This window comes from Colletotrichum lupini, chromosome 9, assembly GCF_023278565.1.
Source record: "Colletotrichum lupini chromosome 9, complete sequence".
NCBI lineage: Eukaryota > Fungi > Ascomycota > Sordariomycetes > Glomerellales > Glomerellaceae > Colletotrichum > Colletotrichum lupini.
The window spans coordinates 2,894,562-2,908,228 of NC_064682.1; the positions used below are offsets into that span (position 1 = coordinate 2,894,562).

At 49.6% G+C, this 13,667-nt stretch overlaps 3 protein-coding genes across 3 annotated transcripts; 1 reads left to right on the forward strand and 2 right to left on the reverse strand.

The window, feature by feature from the left end:
• Positions 1–1,076: 1,076 nt before the first annotated feature.
• Positions 1,077–4,900, reverse strand: CLUP02_16727 (uncharacterized protein; the record flags this gene model as incomplete). Its single annotated transcript, XM_049295645.1, has 7 exons — positions 1,077–2,068; positions 2,122–2,277; positions 2,336–2,383; positions 2,446–2,505; positions 2,549–2,755; positions 2,818–4,681; positions 4,748–4,900. 7 exons carry the CDS (start codon positions 4,898–4,900, stop codon positions 1,077–1,079), a joined length of 3,480 nt encoding a protein of 1,159 aa, XP_049152792.1.
• Positions 4,899–7,479, forward strand: CLUP02_16728 (uncharacterized protein; the record flags this gene model as incomplete). The annotated part of the gene is made up of 6 exons (XM_049295646.1): positions 4,899–4,926; positions 5,372–5,693; positions 5,782–6,079; positions 6,141–6,339; positions 6,407–6,607; positions 6,704–7,479. 6 exons carry the CDS (start codon positions 4,899–4,901, stop codon positions 7,477–7,479), a joined length of 1,824 nt encoding a protein of 607 aa, XP_049152793.1.
• A 223-nt stretch (positions 7,480–7,702) lies between these two features.
• On the reverse strand, positions 7,703–12,961 carry CLUP02_16729 (fungal specific transcription factor; the record flags this gene model as incomplete). The annotated part of the gene is made up of 10 exons (XM_049295647.1): positions 7,703–8,321; positions 8,395–9,104; positions 9,179–9,358; positions 9,506–9,526; positions 9,791–9,950; positions 10,021–10,142; positions 10,473–11,059; positions 11,132–12,529; positions 12,579–12,619; positions 12,675–12,961. The coding sequence occupies 10 exons, from the start codon at positions 12,959–12,961 to the stop codon at positions 7,703–7,705; spliced, it is 4,125 nt and encodes a 1,374-aa protein (XP_049152794.1).
• Positions 12,962–13,667: the final 706 nt, after the last annotated feature.

The following is a 13,667-nucleotide window of genomic DNA, read 5'->3' on the forward strand; positions in this document are numbered from 1 at the left end:
TAGTACTAAATAGGTATAGGAGTTATACAATAATAGACTTTATATAAGAGTACTATAAAAATAACGTCTACTTATTATTCTTACTACTACACGCTTCCTATATCCTCTAACTATTAGATATAGCTATTTTTAAGCCTATTAAGTCTATATATAAAAAGGAGCTTAGTAAGGAGGATATAATAAACAATTTTACTATTATTAGAAAGCGGTACTTCTTAAGCTACTACTAGCTTACTCGTTTAGCTAGTTTAACGTCGTTAAATATATAAAGTAGGTAGAAAGTAACTAGACTATAGCTACTTAACATAGCTAAGCTACTTCTTAACTTAATAATCCTACTTATATAAGTTATACTATCTAAAAGGGGCACAGAAGCTAGGTAGACGACTAGTAATACTAGTAGACTACTTAACTAGGTATTAGCGACCTTTATTATTAACTAGTTAATTCCTAAAAAGGCTAGCGAGCTCTATAATTACTTAAAGCTATTTATAGAGCTTAGTTTAGATAATAGTACTTAACGACTACTATTCTAAAAAGTAAAAAAAGCTTTTAAAGAGCAGGCCTACTTATTAGCCACATTTTAGTACTAAGTTTAAGTTTTTAAGGCTAGGATTAAGCGCATAAGGCTTAAGAAAAAAAAGACTATATATCTAGACCTAAACACTAGGTTCGCGGATATTTAGAACGTATAGAAAGCTTAGGAGGACTCTAGCGACCGTTTAGTTAGTCCTAATTGACTCGTAGGGGTCGAATTACTTAGGGAGAATTTTGATTATATTATTATGGTAGTAGAAGATAGTTAATTAATTGATTGTGGTTGGTGTTGATGTTTGGATGCTATGTTTTGTTGGGGTGCCCAAAAGGGGGGGGTGCCCAAAAGTGGGTGCTTTGACTTACTGTGGGCTTCACTGTTACTCGTTACACTCAGTGGAGAGGTTTCTTGTATGACAGCATCATCTTGGAATGGCTCTAAGTTACCAAGGCATCTGTCACATCCATGTATCTATCACGAGTACAAGTAGCCATGAGAATCAAGGAACTAATGACATAAGAGATTATGACTACTGGGAACGCTACTGCTGCTGTTGTTGCTGGAGCCGAAGAAGTTCTTGGAGCTGCTGCTGTTGTTGGGGAGTCATTTGTCCCCCCAAAGTTTGGCCAGGAATACCTACGTTGTTGGTATTACTTTGTTGTGCACCCATGGCTGCGTTCGAGCCGCCGCTTCCAGCACTCCCCAGACCAACGTTGCCGAGACCAGCGTTTCCGAGGCCAGCGTTACCCATGCCCATGTTGATGTTGCCCATCCCCATGCCAACGTTATTCATGTTGCCGAAGCCGGCCTGCGGGGACTGTGAGGCCATGGGATTACCCTGATTTTGCAGATTATTAAACCCAGGCCCAGCCATTCCCATGTTCGGCATGCCCATTCCCATCATACCTAACTGATGCAGATTCTGGAAGCCTCCGGGCATCCCAAAACCCTGCTGAAACCCTCCCTGCTGAGGCACTCCAAGCCCTTGTCCACCGAAGCCAAATTGATTCCGGTTGAAGTCGTCGTAGCGATGCTCTTTCTTGTGGGCAAGTTCGTTCTCCAGGCGCTCGTGCCTCACGGAGTAGAGATACGCGTTGAACTCATGGGACACCTTGGCCACCTTCTCAAAATGCTCACCCTTCACAACGATGGGCCCCGGGATATTGTTCTCCTGCTGATGGAATTCGGCCAGCGCCACGGCCGTTTGGAAGGCGTTTCTGATTTGTCTTCCGTTCCAAACTGGCTTGTGGTCATCCCTGAGAGTTTGCAAGTTCCAAAGAGTTGTAGAAAGAGCTACGATCTCATCGCGCTTGAATGTTACGTGTTGCGACGGGTCCATCGGCGCAGCTGCGATTGAGAGTTTCTCCGTACGATCCATTTGCACTTCCCATATCTTCTTGGTTTGCTCGTGGGTGAGGGGTGGATAGTACAAGGCCATGGACATGCGGGACTTGAAGGCTTCGTCAAAGGAGCCAACCTTGTTGGTCGTGAGAAAGAGAATTCCTTCGTAGTATTCCATCACGCGAAGGAAGACTGTATTCAAGAATCAGCACAAATATGGGAGCTAGATACCGCTTCAAACGTACCAGATACTAATGCGTTTCGCTCAATGTTGTCCTGGCTTCTTTCGGCCAGGAAGACGTCAGCTTCGTCTAAGAGCAAAACGCAATCCCAGGCTTGGGCCATCTGGAATGCATTCTGAAGATTGGATTCCACCTCGGTTGGAGTCATCCCCAAGTCACCTGTTTATGAGTCAGAGCCTTGTTCTGATAAATCCATACTTCGCAGTATGGTACGCACCGCAAGTGATAGGCAACAATGGCTTGTTGTAGTAGGCTGCGACGGTTTCTGCGATCCATACTGTTAGTATACATCCAAATTGCCAACATAGAGTTGAGAATAATACTGACCAGCAGTTGAAGTTTTGCCCACCCCAGGAACCCCGTGCAATAGTACGATGAGGCCCTTCCCTGAATGTTGTCAGTCTTTAAGGTCTTTCAGAAAAACGTCCACCATTCATGATAATACCTTTGTCTTGGATGATATCGAATTGACGCCGCTCAGACTTCTTCTTGCGAAAATGAGTTGCCATCAAAGACTTGATTATGGTTCTGTGACTGTCGTCTATCTGAAGGTAGTCCCATGCCTTCTTGTCTTCTCCCATTCTAGTGAGGCTATGTCCCTGAGTATCAAGTGAGCCAGACCCGAGAGGAATGCAAGCTAGATTCCATATGTCAGCGAAATCAAATCACTTCTTGCTGAAAGAATGTCCATTTACTTACCCCACTGACGTGTACGTAGAACAAAAGCAAAAACTCTGTTGGGAAGCAGGAGGATCTCATCTCCTTCAGGAGACTCTCGGCCGTAAACCTCTACGGGCTGAGATTGATCGGTGTATTCGAGAACTTCCTCCGCCATTCGAGCATCCCATACTCGATCATCGTCTACTCCTGGGGGAATGATTGGAGGGGGGGCAGAATATGGTGGCGATGCTTTCTTTTCTTCAGTAACCTCGGCCAAGCCCCAACTGCCTCTGGACGATCTTCCGGGCTTCCAACTTGGAACTTCTTGTAGGCAACGATGGAAATCCACAACCACTGGGCTTTCAATAGCCTCCGAAATCATCACAGCAGAAGTGATCGCCCCCTTCTCAGGACGGCGTAGAATAGTTCCCTCAGGTTCGTGTATCAGACTTTGACCTCGGTAATAACTGTAGGACCATCTTGTGTAGGATATGAAATCTTGTCCTTTTTCCTTGCAGCCTGATATGTCAACAAAGCCATCTCGCTCTGCGATTCTCAAGGGAATGATCGGAAGGGAACGAATACTGGTCAGATCCCTGAGCATCTCGAACTTAAAGTTCTTGAAGACGCGGATGAACTGGACGCCATCGAAGTCTATGTGATAGCATTCTATCACAAAAGGGAGAGGCCTCGAGTCGTTCAAAGCACCTCCAAGCTGTAAATTAGTGGCTTGAGTCGCAGGTTGCCGGTATTGTGGTGTTTGACCTCCTTTGCCTTGAACCACACGCCACAGCTTCTGGGGAACTGCTGGATCTTTGACGTAGACGATACTCCCCGGTTTGAATACATGCCATAGTTCTTGGTAGTGGACCCGGACATCGCCTGATCCCTCAACTGCTTTCCCCAAGGGAAGAATGTACTCATCAATGCAAGACACAAGGGTGCCTAGGTCATCAGATGCTTCTTGCAGTTCATCTTGGGTTAAAGATTTCCAATCGTACGCCGAAGTGAATATAATGTTGTCTCTCGTTTCTCTTGTCATTGCTGGCTTTGCATCCTTCGTTTCGATTTCTTCACTGACTTCGGCTTCAGTCGACACTTTTGGGTCTTTAATCTCTATGTCTCTGTCTTTGGAGCTAAGACAGAGTTCCTGGATCTCCGACAATCTTTCGCGGATCTTGGGCTCAAGCCATTGGAGAACCTTGAAAGGGCGGTAAATCGTGTAATTGTCGGCCGGATGGTTCGGAACCAGGGCTCCATTCGACAGGGCACTAAGGACTCTCTTTACCGCCAAAGAATTGATTGATATCCTCGAAGGGATCACTTTAATATCGTTGTCCCGGGGCTGTAGAATGACGGGTTTAGCATGTGACCGACTATCGGGACCGCTCCGAAAATATTCCCTGTCTAGAGGCTCTTCCTCTATCAAAATCTCAATCGCGTACTCTTGAGGTAAGTCCACCCACTCCCTCCATTTGCACTCGATTTTCCCGGAAAGGTACCGCTTCCTCTCTTCATATTTCACCTCACTCGGAGGTACCAGAGGAGGTCGATTACTGTCTTTGATCACCTCAGAGATCCAGTTCATCATCTTCAGATGGTTGGCGAAGTACGTTGCCGCGCTATTAGGATGGTATGTCCTTGACGCATCAAGATGATGCAAAGACATGCTTTGAAGCTCTCGCGCAACTGTCACCAATTTAAAATTCCCTTCGCCGCGGAACAGTCTGAAGTCTCGGGGCATAAGACTTCCATCTGAGGTCTCGCTGACGTTGTCGGGTATATCGGATCTTGAGACATCATCGGGAATAGGATCGACTTCTGGCTCTGTACCAGACGGCAATTCCTCGGCGTCTTGCTGGCTGAGAGTTTCTTGTGAGGCGTCATGATGACTTGACTTTTGCTGTTGAGCATTAGTCATCGGATGCAAAATTCTGCATCGTTACGTCCGTTACATGGCGGTGCTTACAAGAGGTATAGAGGATATCGTTTCCTTGCTTTCAGTCTCTGTATTGGAATCTTTCTGTGAGATCAGACTCGACGCCTCGGTGGAATGAGAAGTTGTAGCCCGCGGAATATCAGCCCTTGGGGGGTGAATCGACACATCCAACGTCGAAGACATGTTCTCTAGCTGTCGGGAACTTGGGAGTATGTCTCATTCGACCTGATTAATCGTGAAGCATGAGGTGTCATGAGCTATCGCTCCCAGAAGAAAGATCAAGTCGGCTGGGTAGCAACTCTATTGAGGTTGGGGTAAAGCAGTAGTAGCGATAACGTTTCGCGTGTGGCTGGGTCGCAATGAGCAAGGTAAAGAACCCCAAGTAGCAAAGAACCTGGGAGTGAGCAGTTTTCATCATGTCTGCTGTTTGGGATGACAGGCATCAAAGGCCAATAAACTGGAGCCTCAATGCCGGAGGCAGGCACGTACAGAGTGTTCGGGCTACTTCAAGGGGGGGTGCCAGCTTTGCCAACTATTGGTCAGCCTGATGATGAGATGTTTAACGATAAGCGCCTTGTTCCCCTTTAGAATCAATCTTATGCAGGCAAGCTGTAGCCCGGCAGCGATACAACTCTTTCCAACCCCTCACAGCAGGTCTGCATGCCGACTCCCGGATGCTGACGCCAAGACACGCCGCCATCCCCCATCTTGGTATTGATGCCAGCGCTTACGCTTACCCCCCTTTTCCGCGGCCTTACCATCAGGTGAAACGGCAGTCGAAGAAGAAGCAGAAAGGATTTCCACTACGTCTTTCCTCGAAACTTTTAGGAAAGTTTGGATCCCTTCGGAACACAATCATGGCTGATTATGTCGGCACCTTCATGAAAACTCACGCCGGTGAGCGGGACCGGAGCTGGCAAGTCTCAGCTCGGGACAAATTTTCGGAAAAGAGGCGTCAAAAACAGGCATCTCTTAGGTGAGTGGCCCTATTCCTCGGGTTCGTAATGTATTCCAAAGCTGGTGTGTTTGTCAAGATTGATACTGACGCGAAAGCTTGCTCTCAGAGTCCACGAACGTACAAAATCATTCAAGACATTGATAAGTACTTTCGCGCAGAAAACTAATCGCAAAGACCTCGCGAGATTTGACGTGGAAAAAGATTTTCAATGGGAAGATGTGAGAATCATGGCGTCCGAGGCAGTCGAGCAAGACAATGCCAAAACGAAAATGAGACACAATCCTTTTCGCGCGGCCGGGCGATCTTTCCAGCGAAATGCATCCAATCTGGAAATGCTTGTAGCATTTCTGCCAAACGGTGACTTTACTGGAATACTTTGCGGAGCTCTGACCTTTGTTTTCTGTGTAAGATACAAGTTTCCTATATCGTTGGTCTTGTGGCTCATAACTTCCTTTGTGACAACAGGCAGCCAAGCGCCTAGACGAAGTTCGAAACAAGATATTAAACTGTCTGGACAGTCTGCCAGACATCGTAGAAGAGACGGAAGAATATGTGGAAATCTATGACGATGACCCTAGAGTCTGGAAAGCAGCCGAAGACTTGTATCTGGGAATCCTCGACGGTGTAGAGAGTATGCTGCAATGGATTGATAAGTCAGCCCTGGGTAAGGACCGCTTTCAAAGCTTCGAGTTACATCTCAAATTTTCTGCGTAATGATCTGACTTTCAAAGAGAGAGCATTCAAGGTACTCACGAGACCGACAACGTTTGGCAAGAATGTGGAGGAAGACACTATTAAGGAAAATATCGAGGGCAACGTGGCCAAGTTCCGCAATGTCGTCTTGATGAGTCAACATAAGCACATCAACAAATCACTCAAGGCTCTAAAGGAGCAACTGAACAGCCAGTTGAAGTACGCCGACTGGGTTCGAGGTCAGTCTGTTCCTCTACTACCTTATACTTTGCCTTAGTACCCTGCCCGTTCGAGGTAGACAATGAGTATTGCTTTTGACGACCTAAAAACAACAGACAACCCGAAAGCAGAAAATCTCGTCGCAAAAGCGTTTGTAACACTTGATGAGCTTCGCTCTAGCATTGGATTCGATCCAAAAGTCATTCAGAGAGACATGGTCACGTCTATGATTGATGCACAGAAAGTTTGCCCCCCAGAGATGATCAGCCACGCCATGCTGGCTCTCCGCGACAAGAAGTTTGCCTCTTGGCTCCAGTCGAACGAGTCTCAGATACTTTTCATCGAAGGAAGGATGAAGCTTAGCTCAGAGCAAGAAGCAGCATCTCCGCTAACAATGCTCTCATGTGCTCTCGCCCAGCTGGTAGCCAGACAATCCGAGCGCAGCATTCCGCTGGTGTATCTCTGCGGCCAGCACAATCGCCCAAATGACCCTTACTCTGGCGCCAGCGGCGTCCTGAGGTGTTGGAATTCTCTCATCGCAGAGTCTTTCACACCGCGGGACGTCGATCTCTCGGCTATCAACTTGAGCTTCATAGACGGTGTCAGAGCACAGCGACTTGACGTGCTCTGCATGCTCTTACGTCATTTGGTTTTGGCTGCAACAGATAAGGTTGTCTTTGTGATCTTAGACGGAGCCTTATGGCTCGAATTGAACCGCCATGTTCAAGGATTGGGGGATGTTGTGTTGTTCTTGAGGAATCTTGTCACTGCGCTGAATCAACAAAACTACGGCGTGATTGTCAAAGTGTTGATTACACATCCTTCGACGAGTAATCACGCCAGAAAGTGGCTTCCAAAAGAGTGTATACTGGAGATGGATGATGTTAGATAATTACTGTATGTAGGTAGTAGGCATTTGCAGGTGATGGAAGCAATCATGGCGTTAAGAATGTATCCGGGAGACAGCTTCATCACAGCGAGTTCTTCTTGGCAAGTTGGCTCATAGAATTACAGTCATATTCTCAAATCTCTCTTCTATGTCTGTCCAAAATTCAATGCTAGTACTCGGCGCTCGAAGAGCCGACGAGAAACTTCTAATACAGCGGCATCTCCTCCTACATGTGATACTTGAAATCCAATTCCCAATCACCAGTCTTAACCTTCCTCTTATCCTCCATCTCGCCACTCTCAATCTTCCTCTTCATCTCATTGCAGTGGCGGATATAGAACCACTTTCCAACAACCAAAAGCTGCGCAACACCCAGCGCACCGACAGAGAACGCGTTACCAAGCAAATACGGCGCCTTGCGGTAAATCTGACCGGCAACGATACCCGCACAGTTGCCAATAGCCTGCTGCATACCAATTGCCGTAGCACGGCGGTACTGCGGCGCGACATTTACGTTGAGCCACGTCAGGTTGAGACCGGGGCCGTTGTAGACGGCAATGGCGCAGAGGAAGGTACCGAAGAATTTGACGCCGCTGCTCGTCGGGCAGATGATGAGGATATAGCCGATGATGCCTGGGATGTTGGCAAGGAAGATGAGCGGGCCGCGGACGAGGATGCGATCCGAGATGTAGGCTGTCGCCAGGAAGGCGATGGCGCCGAAGAGGAAGACGGGAATGCTGAGGTATTGGGCTTCGATGCTCGTGCGGCCCATGGACACGATGATGGAAGGGAGGAATGTGCTGAAGCCGTAGAGGAGGATGTCTTGACAGAATTGGATGGCTCCGCTGTTGCACTAATGTTAGTCTTCTATCGAGAAAAGACAGGGGTAGATGTCTCCTTGGTGGTGTTTGAACGTACCTCAGGTAAAGCTTGGGATCGCGAAGTTCAATCTTGATCTCCTCCCAGCTGAACTCATCACTTCCCATATACTGAGCACGCTGCGCAGCACGAATCTTCATCATGCGCTTCTCCTCGTCGGAGAGGAAGTACGCATTCGAGGGGTCATTCGGCAGACCGAACCACAGAATCGGAGCAATCAGGATGCTCACAACACCCTCGATAATAAACACCCATCGCCAACCAGCATACCCAGCCACCCCATCCATCTTTAACAGCGCATACGCCAACAACCCACCAAACGCGCCCGCAATAGCAGAGCACACAAACAGATACGACACTCTCTTAGCCTGCTCGTCGCGCTTATACACCATAGTGAGATACAGATTCAGCGCAGGGAACAAGCCGGCCTCGCACATGCCGAGGACGAGGCGGACGGCGTAGAGGCCGCCGATGTTGTGGATGAAGCCCGAGAAGACGGTGGAGAGGGACCAGATGATGCAGAGGCCCGTGAGGAGGACGCGCGGTGTGATGCGCTTCATCATGATTGTCCATGGGGGCTCGAAGACGACGTAGGTTGCGTAGAAGATGGAGATTGCGGTCGAGAACTCTTGGGTTGTGGCGCCGATGTCCTCGGGCATGCCGGCGACGCGGACGTTGCCGATGTTTGTGCGGTCGAGGAAGCAGGTTAGGTAGACGACCATGATGATTGGGACGAAGTAGGCGTCGAGCTGTATTGGAGTGTCATTGCGTCAGCTTGCTATAAAGGTATGGCACGGATTTTAAGACTAGGCATTTTACTAACCTTCAAGAGAAGCTTCTTCTCGGCCGCGGGATCAAGGGACTCGATTGCCATTGTGCCATTGTTGGATTCAGAGCGATCAATGTCGCTGCCGAGACCCTTCTCCACGCCGGCGCCGGAGACGTCGTCTGGAGTGGAGATGGTCGCCATGGCTGAACTGGCTTCTGGATGTGAACTTGTAGCCTAGATAGAATCCCAAGCAGACCGGTAGTTTGAATTCTGCAGTAGTCGGGGTTCAATGGCAATGGAGATTCGCTACCGAAGTCTCGGGATTGACAAAGGTGGTGAGGAGTTGATCTCTTTAATCTAGAAACAGTCGATGGGGCAGACCGCCTTTATGATTGTGCCAACCTATGCGTGATGTGCCATTGACGATAATGGAACGATATGGACAGACGGATAACACAAACACCAAGGGAATGGTCAGCGACAATTACTCGGGCGCGCTATCTCTTGCCGAGCCATCCATTTGCAGGCACGGACATATGGATTGACGCGGTATCAAGGGTAGCATCGCGGGGGTTAGAGAGAGACACGCGCGGAGAGTCACTCCTAAGAGACCTTGGCTAGCATTTGGTCCCTTACTACTCCGTTCGGATAACCTAAAGCATCTACCGCGAACTTGTCCACGGCCAACCAAGAAGATCGGAGGTCCTCGCCGACCCCTGATACTTGCGGGGGAACTTGGGACTTCCCACATCTTTCCCCACCGACAATTCTGATAGCGCTGATAGTTGCTCGTATCCACCCGGCCCCCGGCGTCGGAGTGGCGCCCCTATCAAACTAGTCTCCAGGATGGATTCGAATAGCCTATAGGGACCCTTTGGAATGGAACACATTTGAACAGAGTTTGGGACTTGGGGAACGGTTCGGTAACGAATAACGATTGTCCATAATGGCTTGGGTTGTCCAGTGTCGGTTGATGGGTTTTCTTGACTCTAACCAGGCCATTGGCGTCGAGTCTACGCTGTCTAAAGTTAGCTTGCCCAGCCACCGGGCGTGATGTCGGGATGATGCCTCCGGGCGCCTTGTCCGAAGCTTTCGGGATTTAACCCATTTGAGTTTGATCCCTTGATACATATCAGCCCCTCCCCCCTGGCAGCCCTGCAGATCCCCTTCAGACAAGCCGTCAAATGGGCAGATTCCGTGGTTAGAGCAAGATAAGCCGGTATCCACAAACAAGGACTCGGGTCATGAACGGATTATCGTAGCCCAAGTGAAAGGACTGAAAGCTTCGCATTATCATCAAATCATAATAGTAAGATATACATGTAGATACCATATGTTTCCTTCACACATCCATCCTATCATCAGCCTGAGTCATGCCAGCCGCGTGAGTCCATTGCGAAAAGTCAAAGCTCGCGTCCATCGCCGGGTCGGCAAAGCCTTCTTCCCAGAGCCCAAAGTCCATCACCGTGCTCACGCTCTCATCGAAAAAGGGTTCACCTAGGGAGCTGTTGTCGACGACGGGGAACGTCACCCGCTGCTGACCCGTCACGCCTTGCATCGCCATGTGGCCTCCTCGAGTGTCGCCCGTAGTCATTGGCAGTACACTACTGCTACTAGTCGGCTGTGTACTTGGAAGAAGCCCTCCTCCTGCTCCTGCCAACACTAGCGATTCCGTCGGCGAGAAGCTTGTCGGGAACGGAGGCAGGGGTTCGGCGTGGGCGTTTGTCCCGGACATGACGGCCGAGCGAAGGTTGGCGAGGAGCTCGTAGCGGGCGCCCATGTAGCTGTTGCCTCGCTCGCCCATGCCTCGGAGGAGATCGAGACCGGCGTTCATCGCCATGATGCTGGACGGGTCTGTCGGGAAGGCGACGCAAACCATGACGAGAACGATGGATGCTGAGAAGACATGTTCTCCGTCCATGTATCCATATGTTGCTGGGTTGGTCGTTTGCGGTCAGCCAATGAAAGGAAGCAGGTATCGGGCAAAAGTTGTGTAACCGCACTTACCAACAAGATCTCTCTGCGCAGCTACGGTCATGATGTTGATAGTGTCCTGCGCCGCACCGATGCACATGTCGATAACCCTGACAGTCGTTTGGGACAATCCCTCTTTCCAGCCTCGCTCTTTCTCCCCTGCATCGCTGCTGGCGCGGATCTTTTGGAGTCGCTTCTGTACAACGTGGAAGAGCAAGGGCCGCGCAGTCATGTTGATGCACTGATAGTAATGCGCAAACGTGCTGACGCTCTCGCGGCTAATGCTAAGCCGAGCAGGGTCAAACCGAAGCTCATCTGGTAAGTTGCTATTCCACTTGGACAGGCTGAGAACGATGCTCTGAACCGATGCCATTAAGCGTTTTCCAGATTTAGGCGCTGTCTTGCTGGTCTTACGATAGATGGCGTTGTGGATTTCACCGAGGATTTTTGAGAGCTCGGTATAATGCCGAAGCACCACTGCTGGGCAATATTCTGCTTCCGTCTGGAGTCTCGAAGGCAGGTCGACGCCGATATCCTCGTCTTGGATGGTGATGGGATTTCCCGATTTGACCGATAGGATGCGATCTAGACTATACACAGACCACCAAACTCGGCGACGATGTTCGCGTGTCGCATTATCCAAGGCGGTCGGGTTGTTATCCTGACCTTGCAAAGCATGTGGTGCCGCACTAAATCCGACTTCATGATGCAGCCCAAGCGAGATGGCCATGCGAAGAGCCATACCGGTATACAAGAACGCAGCATCACGACGGTTCATGTTCTGCATGAAATACCCGATGAGGGCCAGTGTTTCCACGCACAACAACGATCCTTCTTCATGGGTATCGGGTAATAGGTTCAAGGCATGCGTGAAGTAGTCGAACCCTGGCGGACCCCTGAAATCGACCCATTGGTTGACAGAGTAGAGTTGACCGAAAGCCAAAATGATGAGGACCTTTGCGTATGACAAACATGCTTCTCTGTCAGAGGGATCAGGAGGACCTCGAGACGCCTCGATGAGCGAGCGATCGAAGCTGGCTTTAGGATCCGTAAAGGCGAATATCGTCCCAATATAGGTGTACTGTGCGGCAAATAGTCGTCGGGCAATGTCTATAGGCGGGAGTCGAACTTGCGTCCTCGCTTTTTCACGTCTTGAAGGTAGGGCACTTGGCTCGTAAAAGTTTGTGTTGGCGTCCAGGCTCCCGTCGTCGCCGTAGAAACCTGAAAGGTTTCTCACACTGCGTAGAAAATTGTCCGAATTACCAGGGCCCTTGAAGCTTGTCGAGGGCTTGTGAACGCTCATCTGATTGAACGGCTCGAGCAAGGGATGTTCATCTTCAAATCCTTCCTCGTGCTCTTCGGCTGAGATGCGGTGGGCAGGCGCTTTTCCAGAGATCGGAGCTGGTAGCTGAGACTGCCGAAGAAGCGAGTCTAGAACTCGATCAGTATGTGACTGAAATGATTAATGCTAGTCACTCACCGTCATACGCTTTAGCCTTAGCTTCGAGTTCTCGTAGATAGCTATCATGGCATTAGTTGCATACCTCACGAGTTGGAGACTAATTATTGAACTGACGCCTCTGTGACGGTGATCTTGACACTCGTCTCATACGTACAGTTCAGGCCGCTGTCACGACATCGTGAACAGGTAGGCTTCTCTTTCGAGCAGTAGGATCGTCTTTGTCGGCAATTGGCACATCTATTCTGGAAGCTCAGCAACACTTCTAGGAAGCCCATACGATGAGGATGAAGAAAATCAAGGAACTTACGCCACAGGCCTCGAGTTTCCGACTTCACATAGGGATGATGAAGGCCCTGCTTGAGGCGGAGATGGTGCAATGGGAGCCATATTCTGACATGCATTTTGGTAATGCCGATATGACATATCTCTCACGGAGTCACTTGGAAGAGGTGGGGATGGTCGAGCCCCTTGCCATGGCACGGGAGATGCAGTTATCCGTTGATATCGTCCACTTCCCCAGGTTCTCGAGACGGAGCTTGTGACAAATGGAAATTCTTTGGATGGGGGTGTTTGTCAAGGCTCAACGCGGGGAACGCAAGGTGTGGAAGTTTCCTGGCCGTGCACCCTGCTTGCGGAGGGGATTTGTCGGCGCAAAATCACCTGGTTCTGGAGGACCAACATGCATCGTGGTCTTGGTATCGGGCTGGAGGATCGGTGTTTATGGAGAATTCCCCACAGCCGTGGTTATTGCTGGAGGGGTGAGAAAGCTGTCGACGAGTTCGCGTTACGAGTGACGGCGGTCGTTTTGCCGATGATGGAGCCTTTCCCCTTTCGGTCTTCGGTACGTACCGCCTCAGAGATCGGATGACGTCGGCCCCTAGATAATTCGATGGCTACCTAGTTCAACCAATGAGGTCAGGAGGATACACTGTTATCGTCGGGGACCCACTCCGACGGCTACACGCGGGCGTCTGCCGGCCACAAACTCCACAATTGCGTTTTCCCACTTTCGACACCAACTCGCCATTTGACTCCGATTTCCATCATCATGCCTTATCAAGTATCGGGCAAAGGCCGCACTTCGATTTGCTGAAAGGCTGATCGGGG